Raw genomic sequence first — 20,147 nt, 5'->3', positions numbered from 1 at the left:
CAAAAGGAATGAGATCTTGCCATTTGCAAAGAAGTGGATAGAACTGGAGGGTGTTATGCTGAGTGAAATAAGTCAATCAGAGAAAGATAGGTATCATATGACCTCACTGATACGAGGAATTCTTAATCTCAGGAAACAAACTGAGGGTTGTTGGAGTGGGGTTGGGATGGGAGGGATGGGGTGGCTGGGTGACAGACATTGGGGAGGGTATGTGCTATGGTGAGCGCTGTGAATTGTGCAAGACTGTTGAATCACAGATATGTACCTCTGAAACAAATAATGCAATATATGTTAAGAAAAAAAAAGAAGAAGAAGATAGGCGGGGAAGATTGAAGGGGGGGAAATTGGAGGGGGAGAGCAACCATGAGAGACGATGAACTCTGAAAAACAAACTGAGGGTGGGGAGAGGGTGGGGGGATGGGTTAGCTTGGTGATGGGTATTAAAGAGGGCACGTTCTGCGCGGAGCACTGGGTGTTATACACAAACAATGAATCATGAAATACTACATCAAAAACTAATGATGTAAGGTATGGTGATTAACATAACAATAAAAAACTTAAAGAAAAAAAATCTTCAACAAAATATTAGCAAATAGATTCCAACAATGCATAAAAAGAATTACACACCATGACGAATTGGGATTTATGCCAACTATACAAGGGTGGTTCACCATCCCAAAATCAACATAACCCATCTCATCAGAAGTCTAAACAAAAAAACCTACAGAAAACTCACATGAGCATATCAAAAGATATAAATTTTAAAAAAGCATGGCAAAATCCAATACTTGTTCATGATTAAAAACTCAGTAAGCTAGCATTCTCATCTTGATAAAGAATACCTACAAAAACCCTTTAGCAAAGGACACACTTAATGATAAACTTGAAGCTTTCCCACTAAGATCAAGAACAACGCAAGGATGTGCTCTCTTACCACTGCCTTTCAACATCTTACTCGAAGTACTAGCTAATGCAATAAGACAAGAAAAGCAAATAAAAGGTACATAGACTGGGAAGGAAGAAGACTGTCTTTATTCACAGATACGATCATCATTCCTATAGAAAATCCAAAAGAATCAACAAAAAATCCCCAAATAATTATAGAAAGGTTGCAGGATACATGGTAAATTTACAAAAGTAAATCGCTTTCCAATACACCAGCAATGAACAGTGGAATTTTAAATAGAAAACACAATACTACTTCCATTAACACACAAAAAAGAAATATATAAATCTAACAAAATATGTGCAAGATCTAAATGAGGAAAACTATAAAACTGTGATGAAAGAAATCAAAATATAAATAAATGGAGAGATGTTCCATGTTCATGGATATGAACATTCAATATTGTTAAGATGTCAGTTCTTCTCAATTTGATCTACAGATTCGAAATCCCAGCAAGTTATTTTATGGATACCAACAAACTGATTCTAAGGTTTATATGGAAAGGTAAAAGATTAGTGGTTGCCAGGGGTTAGGGAAGAGGGAAGGATGAACAGGCAGAGCACAGATTTTTAGGGCAGTGAAACTGCTCTGTATGATACTATCATGATGGATACACGTCATTATGCATTTGTCCAAATCTACAGACTGTACAACACCAAGAGTGATTCCTAATGTAAGCCATGAACTCTAGGTCATAATGATGTGTTAGTATAGGTTTATTAACTATACCACTGTGGTGTGGGATGTTGATAGTAGGGAGGTTTTTTACATGCGTGAGGATAGGGAATAAATGGGAACTCTCTGTACCTTCTGTTCAATTTTGTTGTCAACCTAAAACTGCTCTAAAAAAATAAAGTTTATGAACTGAAAAACATAAATGATATAAATGGGTAAGTAATAAGAACTTTAGATGACTAATAGAGATACAGAAACATACTTAACTTTATAAACAAAAATGAAATACTGTATTTTTTCACTCAAAGAAGTGAACACTAAAAACTGACAATATTCAAGTATTAGTGATGATTTGAGACAATGGGTTTTCATGTTGCTGGTTGTAATGTAAATTGGTGCAGCAGTCCCCCCTTATCCACGATTTCATTTTCCCTGGTTTCAGTTTAATTGTGGTCTGGAAGCAGATGATCCTTCTTCTGATGTATCATCAGAAGGTCAGCCTAATGCTGTGTCACAGTGCCTACATCATTCACCTCACTTCATCTCATTACGTAAGCATTTTATCATCTCACATCATTACAAGAAAAAGAACAAAAGTACAAAAGGATATTTGATAGACCACATTCTCATGACTTTTATTACAGTATACTGTTATAATTGATCTATTTTATCATTTATTATTGTTAATCTCTTACTGTGCCTGATTGATAAATTAAGCTTTATCATAGGTACGTATATATGTATAGGAAAAAAGCAGTACATATACGGGTACTATCTGTAGTTTCAGTCATCTACTGGGGGTCTTGGAACATATCCTTCACAGATAAGTGGGGGACTACTATATAACTACTTGAGAAATTCCTACATACAAATACAAAACTGCAAAAAGAAAAATACCCAAAGAGTAATGGCAGTAACATACTGTTTATGGATATGTAAACACACAGATACGGAGAAACGCATGTACATATGTGTGTGTTGATGTATTTTTAAAAGTACGAGAAGGATACACACTAACTTAGGACAGTGGTTGCTTTGTGATGGGAAATTATAAGAATGTGACTCAAGAACTTTACCTCTATTATTGTGACTTAAAAAAAAGTCTTGCAAAATGGTAAAATGTCAGTTATTAATTCTAAGATAACAGGAATTAGGTAATTTTATATTTCTTATACTTTTCTGTATTTTTTTCCTAAAAATTCCATTAAGCTTAAAGAACACTGTAATTTCAGTCATTAGATCAAAACAGTAATGTCCTACATCCCTCCTAAATCTATGATATAACAGAATTATGTACTAGTGATAATGACAATAGTTCACATTTTCTCTGATGGTTGAATACTTCCTATCATATGACATAACTGGGTCAGCCAAAAGTAATCCACATTTCATCTCAGAAAGCATAAACAGAGTTACTACAAGAGTGTTCAAGTTGCACACTGCTTAAGGAAAACAACATTCATGGTCATTTCCTTAGGAGCTGTGTCAGGCCTTCAGTGAAGGAAGTGACACAATGTGCCTGAATCACTAAAATCAAATAGTGACTTATGTGAAGGAAACATTGCAAAACCTACATCCTGAAAATGCCTTTTTTCTTTTCCTTTCCAAGACATAAAAATTAAGTCATCAGAACGAAGTATTACATAATACATACCTGATACACTTCTAGTAAGGAAAGAATCTATATTAGGTTCCTCCTGTTCCATCTTACCTCAGTATTTCTTTATCTTAAAGTAATAAAAAAAACTTTCAAGAATAAAGTGAAAAACTGACATACACATTCAAGCATACATAGCTTGCCCCAACCTACTCTTTGAAATAAGCTGTTAATCATCAGTCATATATACGTCACAAAACTAACACTTTCATAGGGAAGAACTTAATACTTACTAAAAGTCTTACAGATGTCAGAAACAGCTTTGAAGACTCTATCAGAGAAATTCACTTTCACCTTCACATACTTCATGTTGGGAAGCTGCAGGCGGAGCAGTTTGTGCTGGGGGGTGAACTGAAGCTTAGCATCTGCCTGAATGCCGTACTTATCCAAGGTCCAATGTGTTTTAAGAAGCCAAGTTCTCTTCTTTTCCCACCAGAGAGCATGGTCAGACCAATCCTTTTTTACATCTATAAAAAAAAAGCAATAAACAAAACACTTAACAATCCAAGATTACCTTGAGAGAAATTATAAGAAGAAAACTAAATTGGGCACTTAATACAAGTAACTAAATACTAAGTGTCTTTTATGTGATAGGTACAAAAGAGATCCTTAAGAGCTAAGAAAACACTCTGTGCCCTTGAAAGCCCATACACAAAGGTAGCTGAGGCAGAATACACACTGTATGCTCAACATCGCTTGGCATCAGGGAAATCCAAATCAAAACCTCAATGAGATACCACCTCACACCCGTCAGAATGGCTAGAATTAACAAGTCAGGAAACGACAGATGTTGGCGGGGATGCGGAGAAAGGGGAACCCTCCTACACTGTTTGATGGGAATGCAAGCTGGTGCAACCACTCTGGAAAACAGTATGGAGGTGCCTCAAACAGTTGAAAACAGAGCTACCATACGATCCAGCAATTGCACTACTGGGTATTTACCCCAAAGATACAAATGTCGGGATCTGAAGGGGTATGTGCACCCCGATGTTTATAGCAGCAATGTCCACAACAGCCAAACTGTCGAAAGAGCCAAGATGTCCATCGACAGGTGAATGGATAAAGAAGATGTGGTATATATACACAACGGAATATTATGCAGCCATCAAAAGGAATGAGATCTTGCCATTTGCAACAACGCGGATGGAACTGGAGGGTGTTATGCTGAGTGAAATAAATCCATCAGAGAAAGATATGTATCATATGACCTCACTGGTATGAGGAATTCTTAATCTCAGGAAACAAACTGAGGGTTGCTGGAGTGGTGGGAGGGTGGGAGGGATGGGGTGACTGGGTGATAAGACATTGGGGAGGGTATGTGCTATGGCGAGTGCTGTGAATTGTGCAAGACTGTTGAATCACAGTTCCGTACCTCTGAAACAAATAATGCAACATATGTTAAGAAAAAAAAAAAGAAGAAGATAGCAGGAGGGGAAGAATGAAGGGGGGGAAATCGGAGGGGGAGAGCAACCATGAGAGACGATGGACTCTGAAAAACAAACTGAGGGTTCTAGAGGGGAGGGGGGTAGGGGGATGGGTTAGCCTGGTGATGGGTATTAAAGAGGGCACGTTCTGCGTGGAGCACTGGGTGTTTTACACAAACAATGAATCATGGAACACTACATCCAAAACTAATGATGTATGGTGATTAACAATAATAAAATTTAAAAAAAGAATACACACTGTAACTAATAATGCTTACATCACGTACAATATAGGACACAGGGATGAAGAGGGACTACACTGTAGTCACTCAGAGAACAAAGAGAACCCTGGGGACTGGACATGGAAAAATTAATAATGAAGTGGAGTTGGTGGGTTCTAAGCCCAGCCTTGAGGAAAGGACAATATTCTGATAAAGCCAGTGAGAAGGCTGAGGTTTGTTTACGAGACTGCAGATGCGCGCCGAGGTATGTTAAGGAGTAGTGAAAAGTAAGACAGGGAATCCAAGTGAACCAAAACCAATATCCTAGGTGAAGAGCATGGAAAAAAATATCCATGAGGAAGAGAAAAAAAAGCAAAAACACCACATCCCAACTATATATAAGCTGTCCCAAATACATTTCGAGAAAAGTAACCCAACTTTTTCCTCAACATATTTTGGTACAAGTATAACAGAAAACATTAATTTCTGTTAAACTATTTAAAAGCCTTATGCAGGGTGCCTGGGTGGCTCAGTTGGTTAAGCGACTGCCTTCAGCTCAGGTCATGATCCTGGAGTCCTGGGATCGAGTCCCACGTCAGGCTCCCTGCTCAGCAGGGAGTCTGCTTCTCCCTCTGACCCTCTTCCCTCTCGTGCTATCTCTCATTCTCTCTCTCTCAAATAAATAAAATCTTTAAAAAAAAAATAAAAGCCTTATGCAATTAAATTAGATGAAACCAAATAAAAGAATAAACACAAGATTTGGCTTCTTTCAATAAAGCAGGTCATAACAATAAACTTGCAAAAAAAATCCAACTTCAGCTAGTTTTTAAAGTAGCAATAAAAGTATAAAGACTTTTTAGGGCACCTGGGTGGCTTAGGTGGTTAAGCGACTGCCTTTGGCTCAGGTCATGATCCTGGAGTCCCAGGATGGAGTCCCGCAACAGGCTCCCTGCTCAGCAGGGTGTAATGCTTCTCCCTCTGACCCTCCCCACTCTCTCTCATTCTCTCTCAAAATAAATAAAATCTGAAAAAAAAGTAACTTTTTAGATAATTATGCATTAAACTAAGAACCAAAAAAGGGGGACATGATATTTCAAAAAAAGAATAGGCAGGGCAGCCAGGTGGCTCAATTGGTTGAGTGACCAATTCTCGGTTTCTACTCAGGTCATGATCTCAGGGTCCTGGGACTGAGCCCAGAGCTTAGTTCTGAGTCTGCTCCAGGTTTCTCTCTCCCTCTGCCCCTCCTCCCCACTCTCCTCTGCACATACTCTCTCAAATGAAGTAAGTCTTTAAAACAAAAACAAAAAAAGAACAGCCAAACAAAGCCTTCCGGGGAAGGAAAAAAAAAAAACAACATGGAAAATAGCATTCTTGCAAATAAAAACAAAAACTATTATCATGATTCTGATAAAAAGCTCATTTTAATACAGATTTAGAAAGCGTTGGTCAACTTTAAAAAAATGAGCTTAAAAGCATATACTAATACGGAATTTTTTTAAACATAACTTGTATACCTGAAAGCTTCAAATAGTAAAAAATGAAATTTTCACATTGATTATGTGCCTAGAAACACCTTCTCTAGTGATGAAACTTACAACACACGACTGAACTTCTCATTGTGGAAGAAACACATCACAAGTGGAAAAACACTTTCAATTTCCCAGACGTTAAAAAAAAAATTAAGAAGTTTTTTTTTTTTAAGATTTTATTTATTTGAGATGGAGCACAAGCAGAGGGAGCTACAGGCAGAGGGAGAAGCAGGCTCCCCGCCGAGCAAGGAACCCGATGAGGGACTCGATCCCAAGACCCTGGGATCATGACCTGAGCCAAAGGCAGACACTTAACTGACCGAGCCACCCAGGGGTCCCAAATCAGTAAGTGCTTTATTAATGGGAGAACTGTAGTTACTTGTGATTACACTGCCATTTTGAAATTTTAATATTTGTTTTGGGAAAGCCCAGTCAATCATGTTATTTGAAGTCTGGTGCAGAAATATATATAACTCCTATTTCATAACTACTCACTTAATTGTGCGAACAATGTATATAGTACCCTGCATCTTAAATTACCTTTCAGAACAGAATTTGTCAATTAACTTTTAAACATAGAAAATCTGATCTAGCTCACAGAAAACCAAGGTTGGGACCTTTTTATTTATTGAGGTAAATGGTCACACATGTTATATAGGTGATTTCCTTTTCTCTTCATGAATAGAGAACGCAAGACAGAAAAACATAACCTACAAAGAATAAACCAATTTGAGTAAGGCTGAGCTGAACTGAATTAATGGTAGGTAGGCATACAATACTTTCTTCCCCATACCTCAGTCCATTCACTCTGCTGTAGTCTGGTACCAATGGCAGCCATTAAGGAAGCCATATCTCCCCACTGGGGGAGAAGGGAGGAAAAAGCTATATACTACTACTACCACCACCACCACCACCACCACTACCACTACCACTACCACTAAAAGTCTGTAAACACTAGGTTTGCCTTTGGGTTCCCCCAAAAGGCAAACCTGAAATAAGAACTTGAGGGGAAGCACACTTGAGGGGATTAGGAATAGTGAGATGGATAGAGAAAAGTCTATTAAGGGTTCACTGACTGCTGTGGATAACTGGAGTTCAATCCTGCTAAAGACCCCCTGAGGAATTATGTAGAACATGCCTAAGACTTGTCCCACCTAGGGAAAGAGAAGCTGGGGTATCTATCCACTTCCTTGGTTAAAGGTTGCTCCCCAAGGCCACTAAATTCCTACTACTTTCTGGATGTCGTGCATGTAGCTGACCACCCTTCACTCAGGCAGAGCAAACTCACAAAGTCCCAAATATTTGTATCAGGACTTTTAGAGAAAAATCTTGTGGGCCCTTGACGAATGAAAATCTCAACTTCCCATCAGTTAGACTTCAAACTCTAACCTCAGAAACAGGTACCTCCCCTGATCTTCCTCTTTAAAAATCTGACCCTCCCCATCAATTCCACCTCCCTTTCTCACAACAAAGGAGCAGCCCACCTGCATCCAGCAAGAATAAACAGGGGAGTGTTATGTTTCAAAATCATCACCGATAATTCTGAAGAACTGCAGGGGCCCAGGTGTGCAAACTGAGAGTGAAATTTAGAGACATAAGTTAATGTGGGAGTGGAAATGATGAAAGTCTGAGTTGCAATGGCTAGGCAGTGAGAAAGCAGTAATAAGGAATACAGAGACCTTTTCCTGAGTATTTTGTTATAGCAGGGAGCACAATAATGGATGGCAGATGGACAGAAAGGGGAGGACAAGTCCAAGGAGTATTTTTAGTTCTATTTTCAAGAAGAGAAAAGTTATTACAATATCATTTTTTAAAGAATTACATCTTTTTAAAAAAGATTTATTTGAGAGAGAGAGGCAGAGTGGGAGAGAGAGGGGAAGCAGACTACCCACTGAGTGGGGAGCCCTATGGAGGGCTCGATCCCAGAAACCTCAGCCAAGGGCGCCTGGGTGGCTCAGTTGGTTAAGCGACTGCCTTCGGCTCAGGTCATGATCCTGGAGTCCCAGGATCGAGTCCCAGGATCGAGTCCCACATCGGGCTCCCTGCTCATCAGGGAGTCGGCTTCTCCCTCTGACCCTATCCCCTCTCATGTGCTCTCTCTCTCTCTCTCAAATAATTAAAATCTTAAAAAAAAAATACTTAACAAATTTTGTGTGTATATGTGTGAAGCAGTATATCTTAATGCAATAACTCTTGAAAGTACTTAAGTTATCTAGTACGCTACAGTGCAACTGTAACTGGTATAAACACAATGTGCACAGGAGTAGATTTCCGATATCAACATATGTATTTACATATTCCTCCAATTAAAGACTAATAGAAGCGTAAAAACTTTGATTTTAAAAATAAAATGGTCGTCTATAAAATAACTATGAATAGGGGCGCCTGGGTGGCTCAGTCGTTAAGCGTCTGCCTTCGGCTCAGGTCATGATCCCAGGGTCCTGGGATCGAACCCCACATCGGGCTCCCTGCTCGGCGGGAAGCCTGCTTCTCCCTCTCCCACTCCCCCTGCTTGTGTTCCCTCTCTCTCTCTCTGTCAAATAAATAAATAAATAAATCTTTAAAAAAAAAAAACTATGAATAAATAATGAAAAACAACTGAAAATGCTATTGATTTGTAAAATAATGATTTTTCTTGTGTGGTATTAGGATTTATAAAGAAACAGTTATTGAAATTCTCTACATATGCATAACTGAAAACTTTGGAACAACTTTCCATGTATTTAACTCCCTTCCACATCAAAATCTGAGCCCTGCACCATGTTCTAATAAACAAACATACATTTCTGATTTTTCAGAATGGCAGCCTTGGGGTTTCAAATGTAGCATCAGACAACTGAATGCAACACACACATACTCTCACACATAAGAATACTCCTGGGTGGCTCAGTCAGTTAAAAGACTTGACTCCTGATTTAGGCGCAGGTCAGGATTTCAGGGTCGTGAGACTGGGTCGATGTCAGGCTCTATGCTGGGTGTGGAGCCTTTTAAGATTGCTTAAGATTTTCTCTCTCCTTACCCACCCCCCCATCTCTTTAAAAAAAAGAAAAGAAGAAGAAGAAGAAGAATCAGCCTGGCACTTGCTATAGTAGAAGTTAGCAAGCATCACCATAAAGGTGACTTGTTTCATCTGTATTATAAAACCATTCAAGGGGTAGATCATGCTCAACAACATGTTCCAATAGTTTGTCCAATGTTAAGATTTCAGTTATGCTACAGGTATAGTGTAACCACCTTCTTATATTTGGTATACTGTGACTTTAAAATTTTGTATCTATATTTTAAGAAGCAACATACCGTAAGTACAAATCTTCTCAAAAGAAAACCTAAGGGGGAAAATGTACTACTATAAAGAAATGGTTTTCTTTCTTGCGGGAGAAGATATTTCTTTAGTTATTCATAAATTCAGCCTTTTTAGTGACTTTTTAGTAGTCAGGAACTACTTAATTATGGTTTCATATACCCAATAAGTCATCTATAATAAATTTTAGTAATATGCATTAATTTTTCAAAACATTTTGACAGCTTGTACACCTGAAACTAATATAACACTGTATGTTAATTATGCTGGAATTTATAAACAAATTAACTTTTAAAATTAATTAAAAAAATTTTTGCCACAATTCTGTAAAGAATTATTCCTGTATTCCTCCCTTTTTTTTCTTTTAAAGATTTATTTATTCATCTGACAGAGAGACAGCGAGAGAGGGAACACAAGCAGAGGGGGTGGGAGAGGGAGAAGCAGGCCTCCCACCAAGCAGGGAGCCTGATGCGGAGCTTGATCCCAGGACCCTGGGATCATGACCTGAGCCGAAGGCAGACGCTTAACGACTGAGCCACCTAGGCGCCCCTATGTTCCTTCCTTATTTAATAGATCCAATCATGTTGTTCTCTCTTCCACATAAAAATAATACCCTCTGACAGACACTCAAATTCATATCATTAAAATTGCAAATGGCTAAATATCATTAAAAATCTTCTCACTTGACTGTAATAGAATGCTCTTCAAATTCAAAAGTAGTTGAGTATTTATCCTCAAAGATACCATGTGTGTATTCTAAGGAACTGAAGGCTTAGGGGTTTCATTATTGGGAGGCTGAGTATACAAACATTGCTTATTCTACCAAATGGCTTTTGGAGCATTCACCCACTCCAAGAGTCACAAACGAAAATCAAGTTATTTCAAAAAGCTTTCTGCTAAGGAAAATACTATGTCCCTCTTTATGTAATGACAGCTACGTTACACTCTAGAAAATATGAGCACAGAGAAAGGAGATACACTATTAACACCCTATTTAATCTTTTCCTAATAGGGCCACAATTCCTTCTTGACCATTTTGATACGCAATTCTAGAATGCAATTATTTACTTTCATTTTTTAAACAATTTTAATTGTTTAAAAAGTAAAAAAAAAAGACAAATAGTTAACTGAATTAACTTATTTAAGTACCCACATTTCAAAAATAAGTAACTTATTAACAATTTGAAATAAACAGGAAACAAAATGTTACTTTAAAGTGGCTTAGATTTCTGTTTGCATATTTAAGAAATAATAGTCATTCAGGAAGGAAATACAGAATTTGTTTAGCATTCTCATAACTTCCATAAACCAGAAGCAAAGTTTACATTAGATAATCTTTGGTAAGTCAACATTTTATTTTAAATTATAAGTACACAAATGCTTTCTGGGCACATACCTTATTTTTTGTAAACAGATTTTTCTGTTGTGCTAATACATAGTTTCTTCTGTTTCCTTTTGTTTTAGGATCCTCTTAAAACCCCAAATTAGGTAGTATAACTATTGCATGTCAAGAATTTACCCTGTCTTTAATGACGGCAAAAACTCTTCAATCCTAGTAAGCTATTAACGAAGCTACCAAGCAACTGGTTCTGACACCACTGCAAGCAAGCCATGTGACACCACTGCAAGCAAGCCATGCAAACTGACCAGACCAGATAACATCATAGGCCAGTGTCCTCTTGACCTTCAGAATAAGACTTTCCAAACTCCTCCATCACACCATTTACTTATACCACCTAGTCACTCATCTATCAAACTTAAGGGATTTTCCCTCTTTCATTTCACAACCAGACTGAAACAATTACAGGCACACCTCCTTTTATTGTCCTTTGCAGATACTGCCGGGCTTTTTTGTATGTTTGTTTACAAATTGAAGGTTTGGGGCAACCCAGCTTTGAGCAAGTGTATTGGTGCCATTTGTCCCAACAGCATTTGCTCACGTCATGTTTCTGTCACATTTTGGTAATTCTTGCAATATTTCAAACTTTTTCATTATTTGTTATGGTGATCTGTGATCACTGATGTGATTTGCTAAAAGCTCAGATAATAGCTTTTTAGTAATACAATATTTTTTAAAGGTTTTATTTATTCATTTGATAGAGACACTGCGAGAGATGAAACACAAGCAGGGGGAGTGGGAGAGGGAGAAGCAGGCTTCCTGCTGAGCAGAGAGCCTGATGCAGGACTCAATGACAGGACCCTGGGATCATGACCTGAGCCGAAGGCAGACGCTTAACGACTGAGCCACCCAGGCACCCCGTAATAAAATATTCTTTATTTATTTTTATATTTTTGTATTTATTTTTTATAAATTAAGGTGTGTGTATTGTTTTTTAGACATAATGCTATTGCACATTTAAAAGACTATAGGGTAAATGTAACTTTTATGTGCACTAGGAAACTAAAAATTTCATTTGACGTATTTTATTGGGATGTTCATTTTCTTGTGGTGGTTGGGAAGTGAATTCAAAGCATCTGAGATATGCCTGCACTGTAAATTTTATGATCAACATGGTCTAAGATATCACTAGGCAAGCCTGTGTTTCCTCAGTCCACCACTGTATTTCAAATTTCACAACCATCCTCAAATTGCTGACTATTCTCCCTCCTTCTAAGTAGACAATCATGGATTCTACTTCAGAAAATACAGAAGCTATCAGATTGGAACTATTTCACCTACATGCCAACCAAATTTACAAACCTTCTTGCATTTATTTATACCTGTATGGGTCTCCTGCCTTTGTGTTATGATTAAAGTATCTATTTATCTCAAACCAATCCTGGTAACTATGCTCTGCTGCCCTTCTCACCTTCTAGGAACCATGTACTTCTTACACTAGCTCCCTAGGTATCTCATGGCATCTGTACACTCACATTTCTAAGTTTTATCTCCAGCCCAACCTTCTGCTTAGAGCACCACCTTATATATCCTACTGTCTATCCCGTATCTCCATCTGGATATGTCACAGGCATCCCAAATTTAATATATCCAAAACTTAACCCAATTTTCTCCTATCTCTACTATTCCTAAATAGCACTCACCATCAACCCAGTTGGCTCAAACCAGAATCTAGAAGTAATGGATTCTTCTTTTCCCACCATTCCCCACATTGATCAGCAATCAGTTTAACTTCCAAACATCTCCAATTTCCACTGGCATGAACCCATATTGTTCAGGTCACTAGCACCTCTTCCACTGATTACTGCAATAGCCTCCTAACCAGCCTACTGATTCCATTCAGCACTTTCCACACAACATCCAAGGTGATCTACTCAACGTTGACTCATATCATTCCCCTGATGAAAATACTTTAACAGCTTCCAAATGCACTCAAAATAAAATCTCAATGCCTTATCATAGTCTACAAAGCCCCACACACTATGGCCCATCTGCTCCTCTGAATTTATATTATGCTGCTCTTCCTCTGCTTCAACCATACTTTCCTTCTCTTTATTCCAGGAATAAGTAAGCTCTTTCCTGCCTTAATGGCTTTGCACATGCTATTCCACTCTGAATGTAGAATTCCCTCTCATCTTTCTCAAATTTTAGTTTAAATTTCATGTTCCCAGAGAAGCCTTTGTAACCACCCTAAGATAAACCTTCCAATGTCCTATGTCCCTTCATTATACTCTATTTTAGTACACTGTGATGTTGATGATCAAAATTTGCATTCACTGTTGTTCGTGGGAGGGGTGTCTTTCTTCCCTACTAGACTATACTCTCTAAAACAAAAACAAGGTCTATTTCAATCATCATCATATTGCTAGCTCCTAGCACAGTGCCTGCACACAATACCTGATAAATGAATAAATCCTCATTATGAAAAATTTAAAGATCCTTCATTACTACCCCAAGAAAATATTATCCAACAAGGATTAATTTAGTTGTATGTTTAAAAAATTCATTTTTGTCTTCAACTTCAGAATTAAAACATGCTTCTATACTAACCAGAAGCACAACAGAGATTTCCCTAGATGTGGGAAAATAAAACTGAACTGACTTCCTCTTCTTGCTCACATCTTCTAAAAAGGATGAATTACTTTTTCAAGACAAACCCTATAATGTGAAACGATTATATTCCAAAAATTCATTTTTAAGATTCTTTTTTTTTTTAAGATTTTATTTATTTGACAGATAGAGAGAAAGCACAAGTAGGCAGAGTGGCAGGCAGAGGGAGAGGGAGAAGCAGGCTCTCCACTGAGCAGGGAGCCAGATGCGGGGCTCGATCCCAGGACCCCGGGATCATGACCTGAGCCAAAGGCAGCTGCTCAACCGACTGAGCCACCCAGGCGCCCCCCAAAATTCATTTTTAGGTCTTAGAATTCAGATTTGCCACAAAGAAATAGTATAAATAATAGCTAGGTTTCAAATCATATTGTTGCCCAAATCTAAAATAACCCAGAGCATATTACTAACAATATTATACTATACTGAACATATATCACAAGGTTTTTTGGAAAATTTATGGTCAATGCTTCAACTTGAGATATAAGGAAAACTGCTAGTAGCAGCACCTGCAGAGTCCGGATTAGAAAGGGAAGAAAGAGAACACTGCTGGTAAACTGTCAGGGAGACAAGGGCTTCTCCCTAGTCCTCTTTCCACAACTCCAGGAATTAACCTGCCTCCTTCCTCTTTCCCAGCTGTAATTTGCTATCTTAAGCCAACCTTAAGCCAAGGTTTCTTACATGTACTAAGCTACTGACAGTAGAAGAGCTTTAGTTTCTGCTTTCCTCTCCAATTGCTGAAAGAAGTACACAACTCTTCTAAGGTTTCTAATGAGATGTCATTGCCACTAATGTGTAAAGATAGGATCTACAAGTAAAATTAATGCTTAAATAAGTTTAAAAATTATCTCTATGATGTTATCTCTAATATTTATTGAAATTTAAGGACATCAGATCTTAATTTCATTATTCAATCACATATTATTTTGTACTGAAGAACTTCTTACTCTCACCCCTTTAGGTTTCCTTCCTCCCAAACTTTTAATTTCAAGTGAGGATGCTGAGGATCCTCCACCCTTGATTTTAGGTGTGCCTTCTTGTTCTGGTCTCTTTAGTTACTCAGACCTTCAAAAAGGGAAAGAGGAAGCAAATGGATGAAGACTGTTACTCCTCAGGTGCACAATCAATAAATGAATTAAAAGACATTTTCCAAGTATCTACCATTTGCCACAATGAGTTAGGCCATGGGAATATAAAATTAGTAAGAATTCCCATTCGAGAGACACAGCCTAAGTAAGGGACACAGACAAGTAAAATGAGCTAAAAAGATATAAAAAAAACAAAATGCCACAGAAGCAACCAACTTTAATGTAAAAGAGGAATTAGGCTCTGAAGAAGAGGTGGTATTTTACCTGGGTCTCAAGAGATGTGGGAGACTTCCAACATGTGCCAAGAGGAGCTATCCTATAGACAATGAAGTCTCTAAATCAGATTTTTTTTATGAAGATAATTATGATGGCCATATGGAGACTAAATCAGGAAAAGGAAGAGCCTGGCACCAAGAAATTTACTGCAATATTCTGGAAGCAGAACCTGACCTAAGGCAGAAGCTGAAGAGAAGGAGCCAAATATGAGGAACATGTCTAAGAATCACAGGTCTTAATGATATTGACTATAGATGAGAGAAGACAGCTGGAAGGTGAAAAAGGAAAGCTAGAAAGTTCCTAGCTTGAGAATTAAATGGACAGCAACAAAAGCACTAAGATTTGGGGCGCCTGGGTGGCTCAGTCGGTTAAGCGTCTGCCTTCAGCTCAGGTCATGAACCCAGGGTCCTGGAATGGGAGTCCCACATTGGGCTCCCTGCTCAGCAGGGAGTCTGCTTCTCCCTCTACCCCTCCCCCCTGCTCGTGATCTCTCTCTCTCGTTCTCTCTCTCTCAAATAAATAAAATCTTAAAAAAAAAAATATAGAATGGAAACACCAGGTCTTACCAGGGGGAGCAATGAGAAGTGAGATATGCTTCACATGAGGATTGTATTTCCTCCCTTCCCTTCCTTAGCACCTGCCTTTCCTACCTCAGAGCTAAGTGACCTGCACTGGTAAGAGCAATATTATGTAGATTTCAAGAAATCTTTGTTGTTTAGCCAAACCATGGAAAGAGCCTAGAAGTCCATCAACAGGTGAATAAAGAGGATGTGGTATGTGTGTACACACACACACACACACACACACACACACACACACACACACACAGGAATATTATGCAGCCATCAAAAAATGAAATCTTGACATTTGCAATGATGTGGATGGAACTAGAGGGTATTATGCTAAGCGAAATAAGTCAGAGAAAGACAAGTATCATATGATCTCACTGATATGAGGAATTTGAGAAACAAGACAGAGTATCATAGGGGAAGGGAGGGAAAAATGAAACGACGAAACCAGAGAGGGAGACAAACCATAAGAGACTCTTAATCTCAGGAAACAAACTGAGGATTGCTGGAGTGGTGGGGGGTGGGAGGGATGGGGTGGCTGGGTGATGGACACTGGGGAGGGTAAGTACTATGGTGAGTGCTGTGAATTATGTAAGACTGATGAATCAAGACCTGTACCCCTGAAACAAATAATACATTATATATTAATTAAAAAAAATCTTTGTTGTTGTTTTTAAAGTAGGCTCTATGCCCAATGTGAGGCTTGAACTCACAACCCTGAGATCAAAGGTTGCAAGCCCCATCCATTAAGCCAGCCAGGTGCCCTAATTTCAAGAAATCTCAAAGGCAAAGGGCTGCAGCAGAAAGTAATATTCTGGTGAGCGTTTCAACAAACTTTCCATTGAGTCTGACTTCACCAGATCTTACTGCACTTGCTTAGTCTGTGCCTTTCCCCCACCAGTTTCAGAGGGATGCCATGAAGCTTGGTAAACTGGGACCTGAAAATGTCCTTAGAAATTAACCCAATCTAAATTCTTCCTATAGATAAGAAAACCATGTCCAGTGGGGCTAGTGACTTGCTTGAGCCCCCACAGTTCCTCAGTGCCAGACTATAGAGCTGAGATCAGAATTCAGTTCTCACAGGTATCTGTCAACTGAATAGGTGGCAGTATGAAAATATGGGTTCACAGACTAAATTTATGTTCATCCAGCTCTGCCCAAAGTAAACACTGCCTGGCAATCACAGAGAAACCTTGTCACCAGAGAGACTGCTATTTCATTTGGGTCTCCAAGTTAGTCATTCAAACCATTCCATTTCTTTGTTCCAACACCATCTGTATACTGGAATATCAATTTATTAATATATAATGGACCCCATCGCCTACCACATTTACCAGTTCATCACCAAGAAGCTAATCAATTCAAGATATATACTAAGAAAGATAAGAAATTACACCAGAAATTTATGAACTACACCAGGGAAATGGTAATTCACGTGAGGGAGGAGCTCGTCTTAGGAGGCCCTGGCTAGAACCAGCTAAAACTACACAAGTCTCTCATCAGGTCACTCTCCAACACCAAACGTGAATGAAGGAATATTTAAACTATGCATATCTTTAACTGATTTAATAATAGAAACTGCAGGAATACCTCATTTTATTGTGCTTCACTTTACTGCTTTTTGCAGATAGCGTATTTTGTACAGATTGAAGGTTTATGGTAACCCTGTATCAACCAAGTCTATCTGCATCATTTTTCCAACAGCATCTGCTCACTTTGTGTCTCTGTGTCACATTTTGGTAAATTTTGCAATATTTCAAACTTTCTCGTATTTGTTATGGTGATCTGTGAACAGTGACCTCTTATGTTATTTTGGGGTACCACAAACCATGACCATATGATGGCATATCTAATCGACAGCTCTACTGGCTGGCCATTCCCCCATCTCCTTTCCTCTCCTCAGGCCTCCCTATTCCATGAGACAAAACAATATTGAAATTAGGCCAATTAACAACCCTATTACGGCCTCTAAATGTTCATGTGAAAGGGAGAGTTGCACATCTCCCGCTTTAAATCAAAAGCCTAGTGTTGAAAGCTGAGATAGGCTTAAAGTTAGGCCTCTTGCACACACATAGCCAACTTGTAATGCAGAGGAAAAGTTCTTGAAAGAAAAAGTGCTACTCCAGTGAACAAAGGAATGAATGATGAGAAAGCGAAACAACTTTATTGCTGATATGAAGAAAGATTTTGTGGTCTGGATAGAAGACCAAACCAACCGCAACATTCCCTTAAGCCAAAGCCTAATTCAGAGTAAGGCCCTAACTCTTCTATTCTAAAAAGGCTGAGAGAGGTGAGGAAGCTGAAGAAAAGTTTGAGGCTAGCAGAGGATGGTTTAAGGAAAGAAGCCGGCTCCATTAACATGAAAGTACAAAGTGAAGCAGCAAGTGCTAATGTAGAAGCTGCAGGATACTACCAAGACGATCTAGCCAAGACCATTAATGAAGGTGGCTACACTGAACAAATTTCCAGTGTAGACAAAACAGCCTTATATTAGAATATACCTTCTAGAACTTCCATAGCTAGAGAGAAATCAATGCTTGGCTTCAAAGCTTCAAAGGACAGGCTGACTTTCTTCTTAGGGGCTAATGCAGCTGGTGACTTTCAGTGGAAGCCAATGCCCACAGACTACTCCAAAAATCCCTAGGGCCCTTAAGAATTACCCTAACTCTACTCTGCCTGTGCTCTATAAATGGAACAACAAAGCTTGGATGACAGCACATCCATTTACAATATGGCTTAAAGAATATTCTAAGCCCACTGTTGAGACCTACTGCTCAGAAAGAAAGATTCCTTTCATATTACTGCTCACTGAAAATGTACCTGGTCACCCAAGAGCTCTGATAGAGAAGTATAATGAGATTAATGTTTTCAAGCCTGCTAACACAACATCCATTCTGCAGCCCATGGATCAAGGAAGGAGTCATTTCATCTCTCAAGTCTTATTATTTAACATTCATAAGGCCAATGCTGCCATGGACAGTGATTCATCTGATGGATCTGGGCAAGGTTAACTGAAAATCTGGAGAGGATTCACCATTCTGGATGCCATTAAGAACATTCCTGATTCATAGGAAGAGGTCAAAATATAAACGTGAACAGGTGTTTGGAAGAAGTCAATTCCAACCCTCACAGATGACTTTGAGGGGTTCAAGACTTCAGTGGAGGAAGTAACTGCAGATGTGGTGGAAACAGCAAGAGAACTAGAATTAGAAGTGGAGCCTGAAGGGCGCCTGGGTGGCTCAGTTAGTTAAGCAACTGCCTTCGGCTCAGGTCATGATCCTGGAGTCCTGGGATCGAGTCCCACATTGGGCTCCCTGCTCAGCGGGGAGTCTGCTTCTCCCTCTGACCCTCTTCCCTCTCGTGCTGTCTCTCACTCTCTCTCTCTCAAATAAATAAATAAAATCTTTAAAAAAAAAAAAAAAAAGAAGTGGAGCCTGAAGATGGGACTGAGTTGCTGCAACCTCAGGATAAAACCTGAATGGATGAGGAGCTGTTTCTTATGCATGAGCAAAGAAAGTGGTTTTCTGAGGTGAAATTTATTCATGACCTAAGCTTAGTTGATAAAGCAGCATGAGGGTTTGAGAGGACAGACTCCAATTTTGAAAGAAGTTCTACTGTGAATAAAATGCTATAAAACAGCATTCCATGCTACAGAGAAACTGTTCATGAAAGGAAGGGTCAATCAATGAGGCAAACTTCATTGTTGTCTTATTTTAAGAAATTAATTTAAGAAATTAAATGTGGCCACAACCACCCCAAACCTTCAGCAATCATCACCCTGATCGGTCAGTAGCCATCAACATCAAGGCAAGACCCTCCACCAGCAAAGAACATCATAACTTACTGAAAGCTCAGATGGTGGTTAGCATTTTTAGAAATAAGAGTATTTTTAAATTAAGGTATGTATATTGCTTTTTTAGACATAATGCTATTTTGCACACTTGACTACAGTATAGTGTAAACATAACTTTTATATGCACTGGGAAACAAAAAAATTCATTTGACTTGCTTTATTGCAGTGGTCTGGAACCAAACCAGCAATTATCTTTGAGGTATTCCTATAAAAGAAAATGGTTACTGTTAGCAGCTATTTAAGTATTTCAAGAATGCATATACTAATAAGCAAAATTAAAATGAACTTAGACAAGTGAAAAACACAGATATGAATTGCAAAGAAACAATAAAGAAAAATAATTTTTCTTTTTTTTTTTTTAAAAGAGAGCACGGGTGGTGGTGGGGGGGATGGGGCAGGCACAGGGAGAAGAAAGAATCTTAAGCAGGCTCCACACCCAGCATGAAGCCCAACTTGGGTTTCAATCTCACAATCCCGAGATCATGACCTGAGCTGAAGAGTCAGACACTTAACTGAGTCAGCCAGGCGCCCCTAGAAAAATAATTTAACAACTTTCTGTTTCATATTTTAGATTTATATTATAAAATGAATATTCTATCTAA

The 20,147-nt window shown here is 38.6% G+C and overlaps 1 protein-coding gene across 3 annotated transcripts in view; it reads right to left on the bottom strand.

Annotated features, from left to right (window-relative positions):
* Positions 1-20,147, bottom strand: part of FERMT2 (FERM domain containing kindlin 2) — a 90,388-nt gene that overhangs the window by 53,704 nt on the left and 16,537 nt on the right. For all 3 annotated transcript variants that reach the window (XM_088025043.1, XM_028099002.2, XM_028098993.2), the window contains exon 2: positions 3,512-3,745. In XM_088025043.1, coding sequence (XP_087881169.1) covers positions 3,512-3,745 — 234 coding nt within the window. The remainder of the gene's footprint in view (positions 1-3,511; positions 3,746-20,147) is intronic.

The sequence above is a fragment of the Eumetopias jubatus genome, unplaced genomic scaffold (assembly GCF_037043125.1).
Source record: "Eumetopias jubatus isolate StellerSeaLion01/CBP00866 unplaced genomic scaffold, mEumJub1_p1.0 scaffold_7, whole genome shotgun sequence".
Lineage (NCBI taxonomy): Eukaryota > Metazoa > Chordata > Mammalia > Carnivora > Otariidae > Eumetopias > Eumetopias jubatus.
The sequence above is the reverse complement of the archived record's forward strand: the minus strand, read 5'-3'. Positions and strand labels throughout refer to the sequence as shown.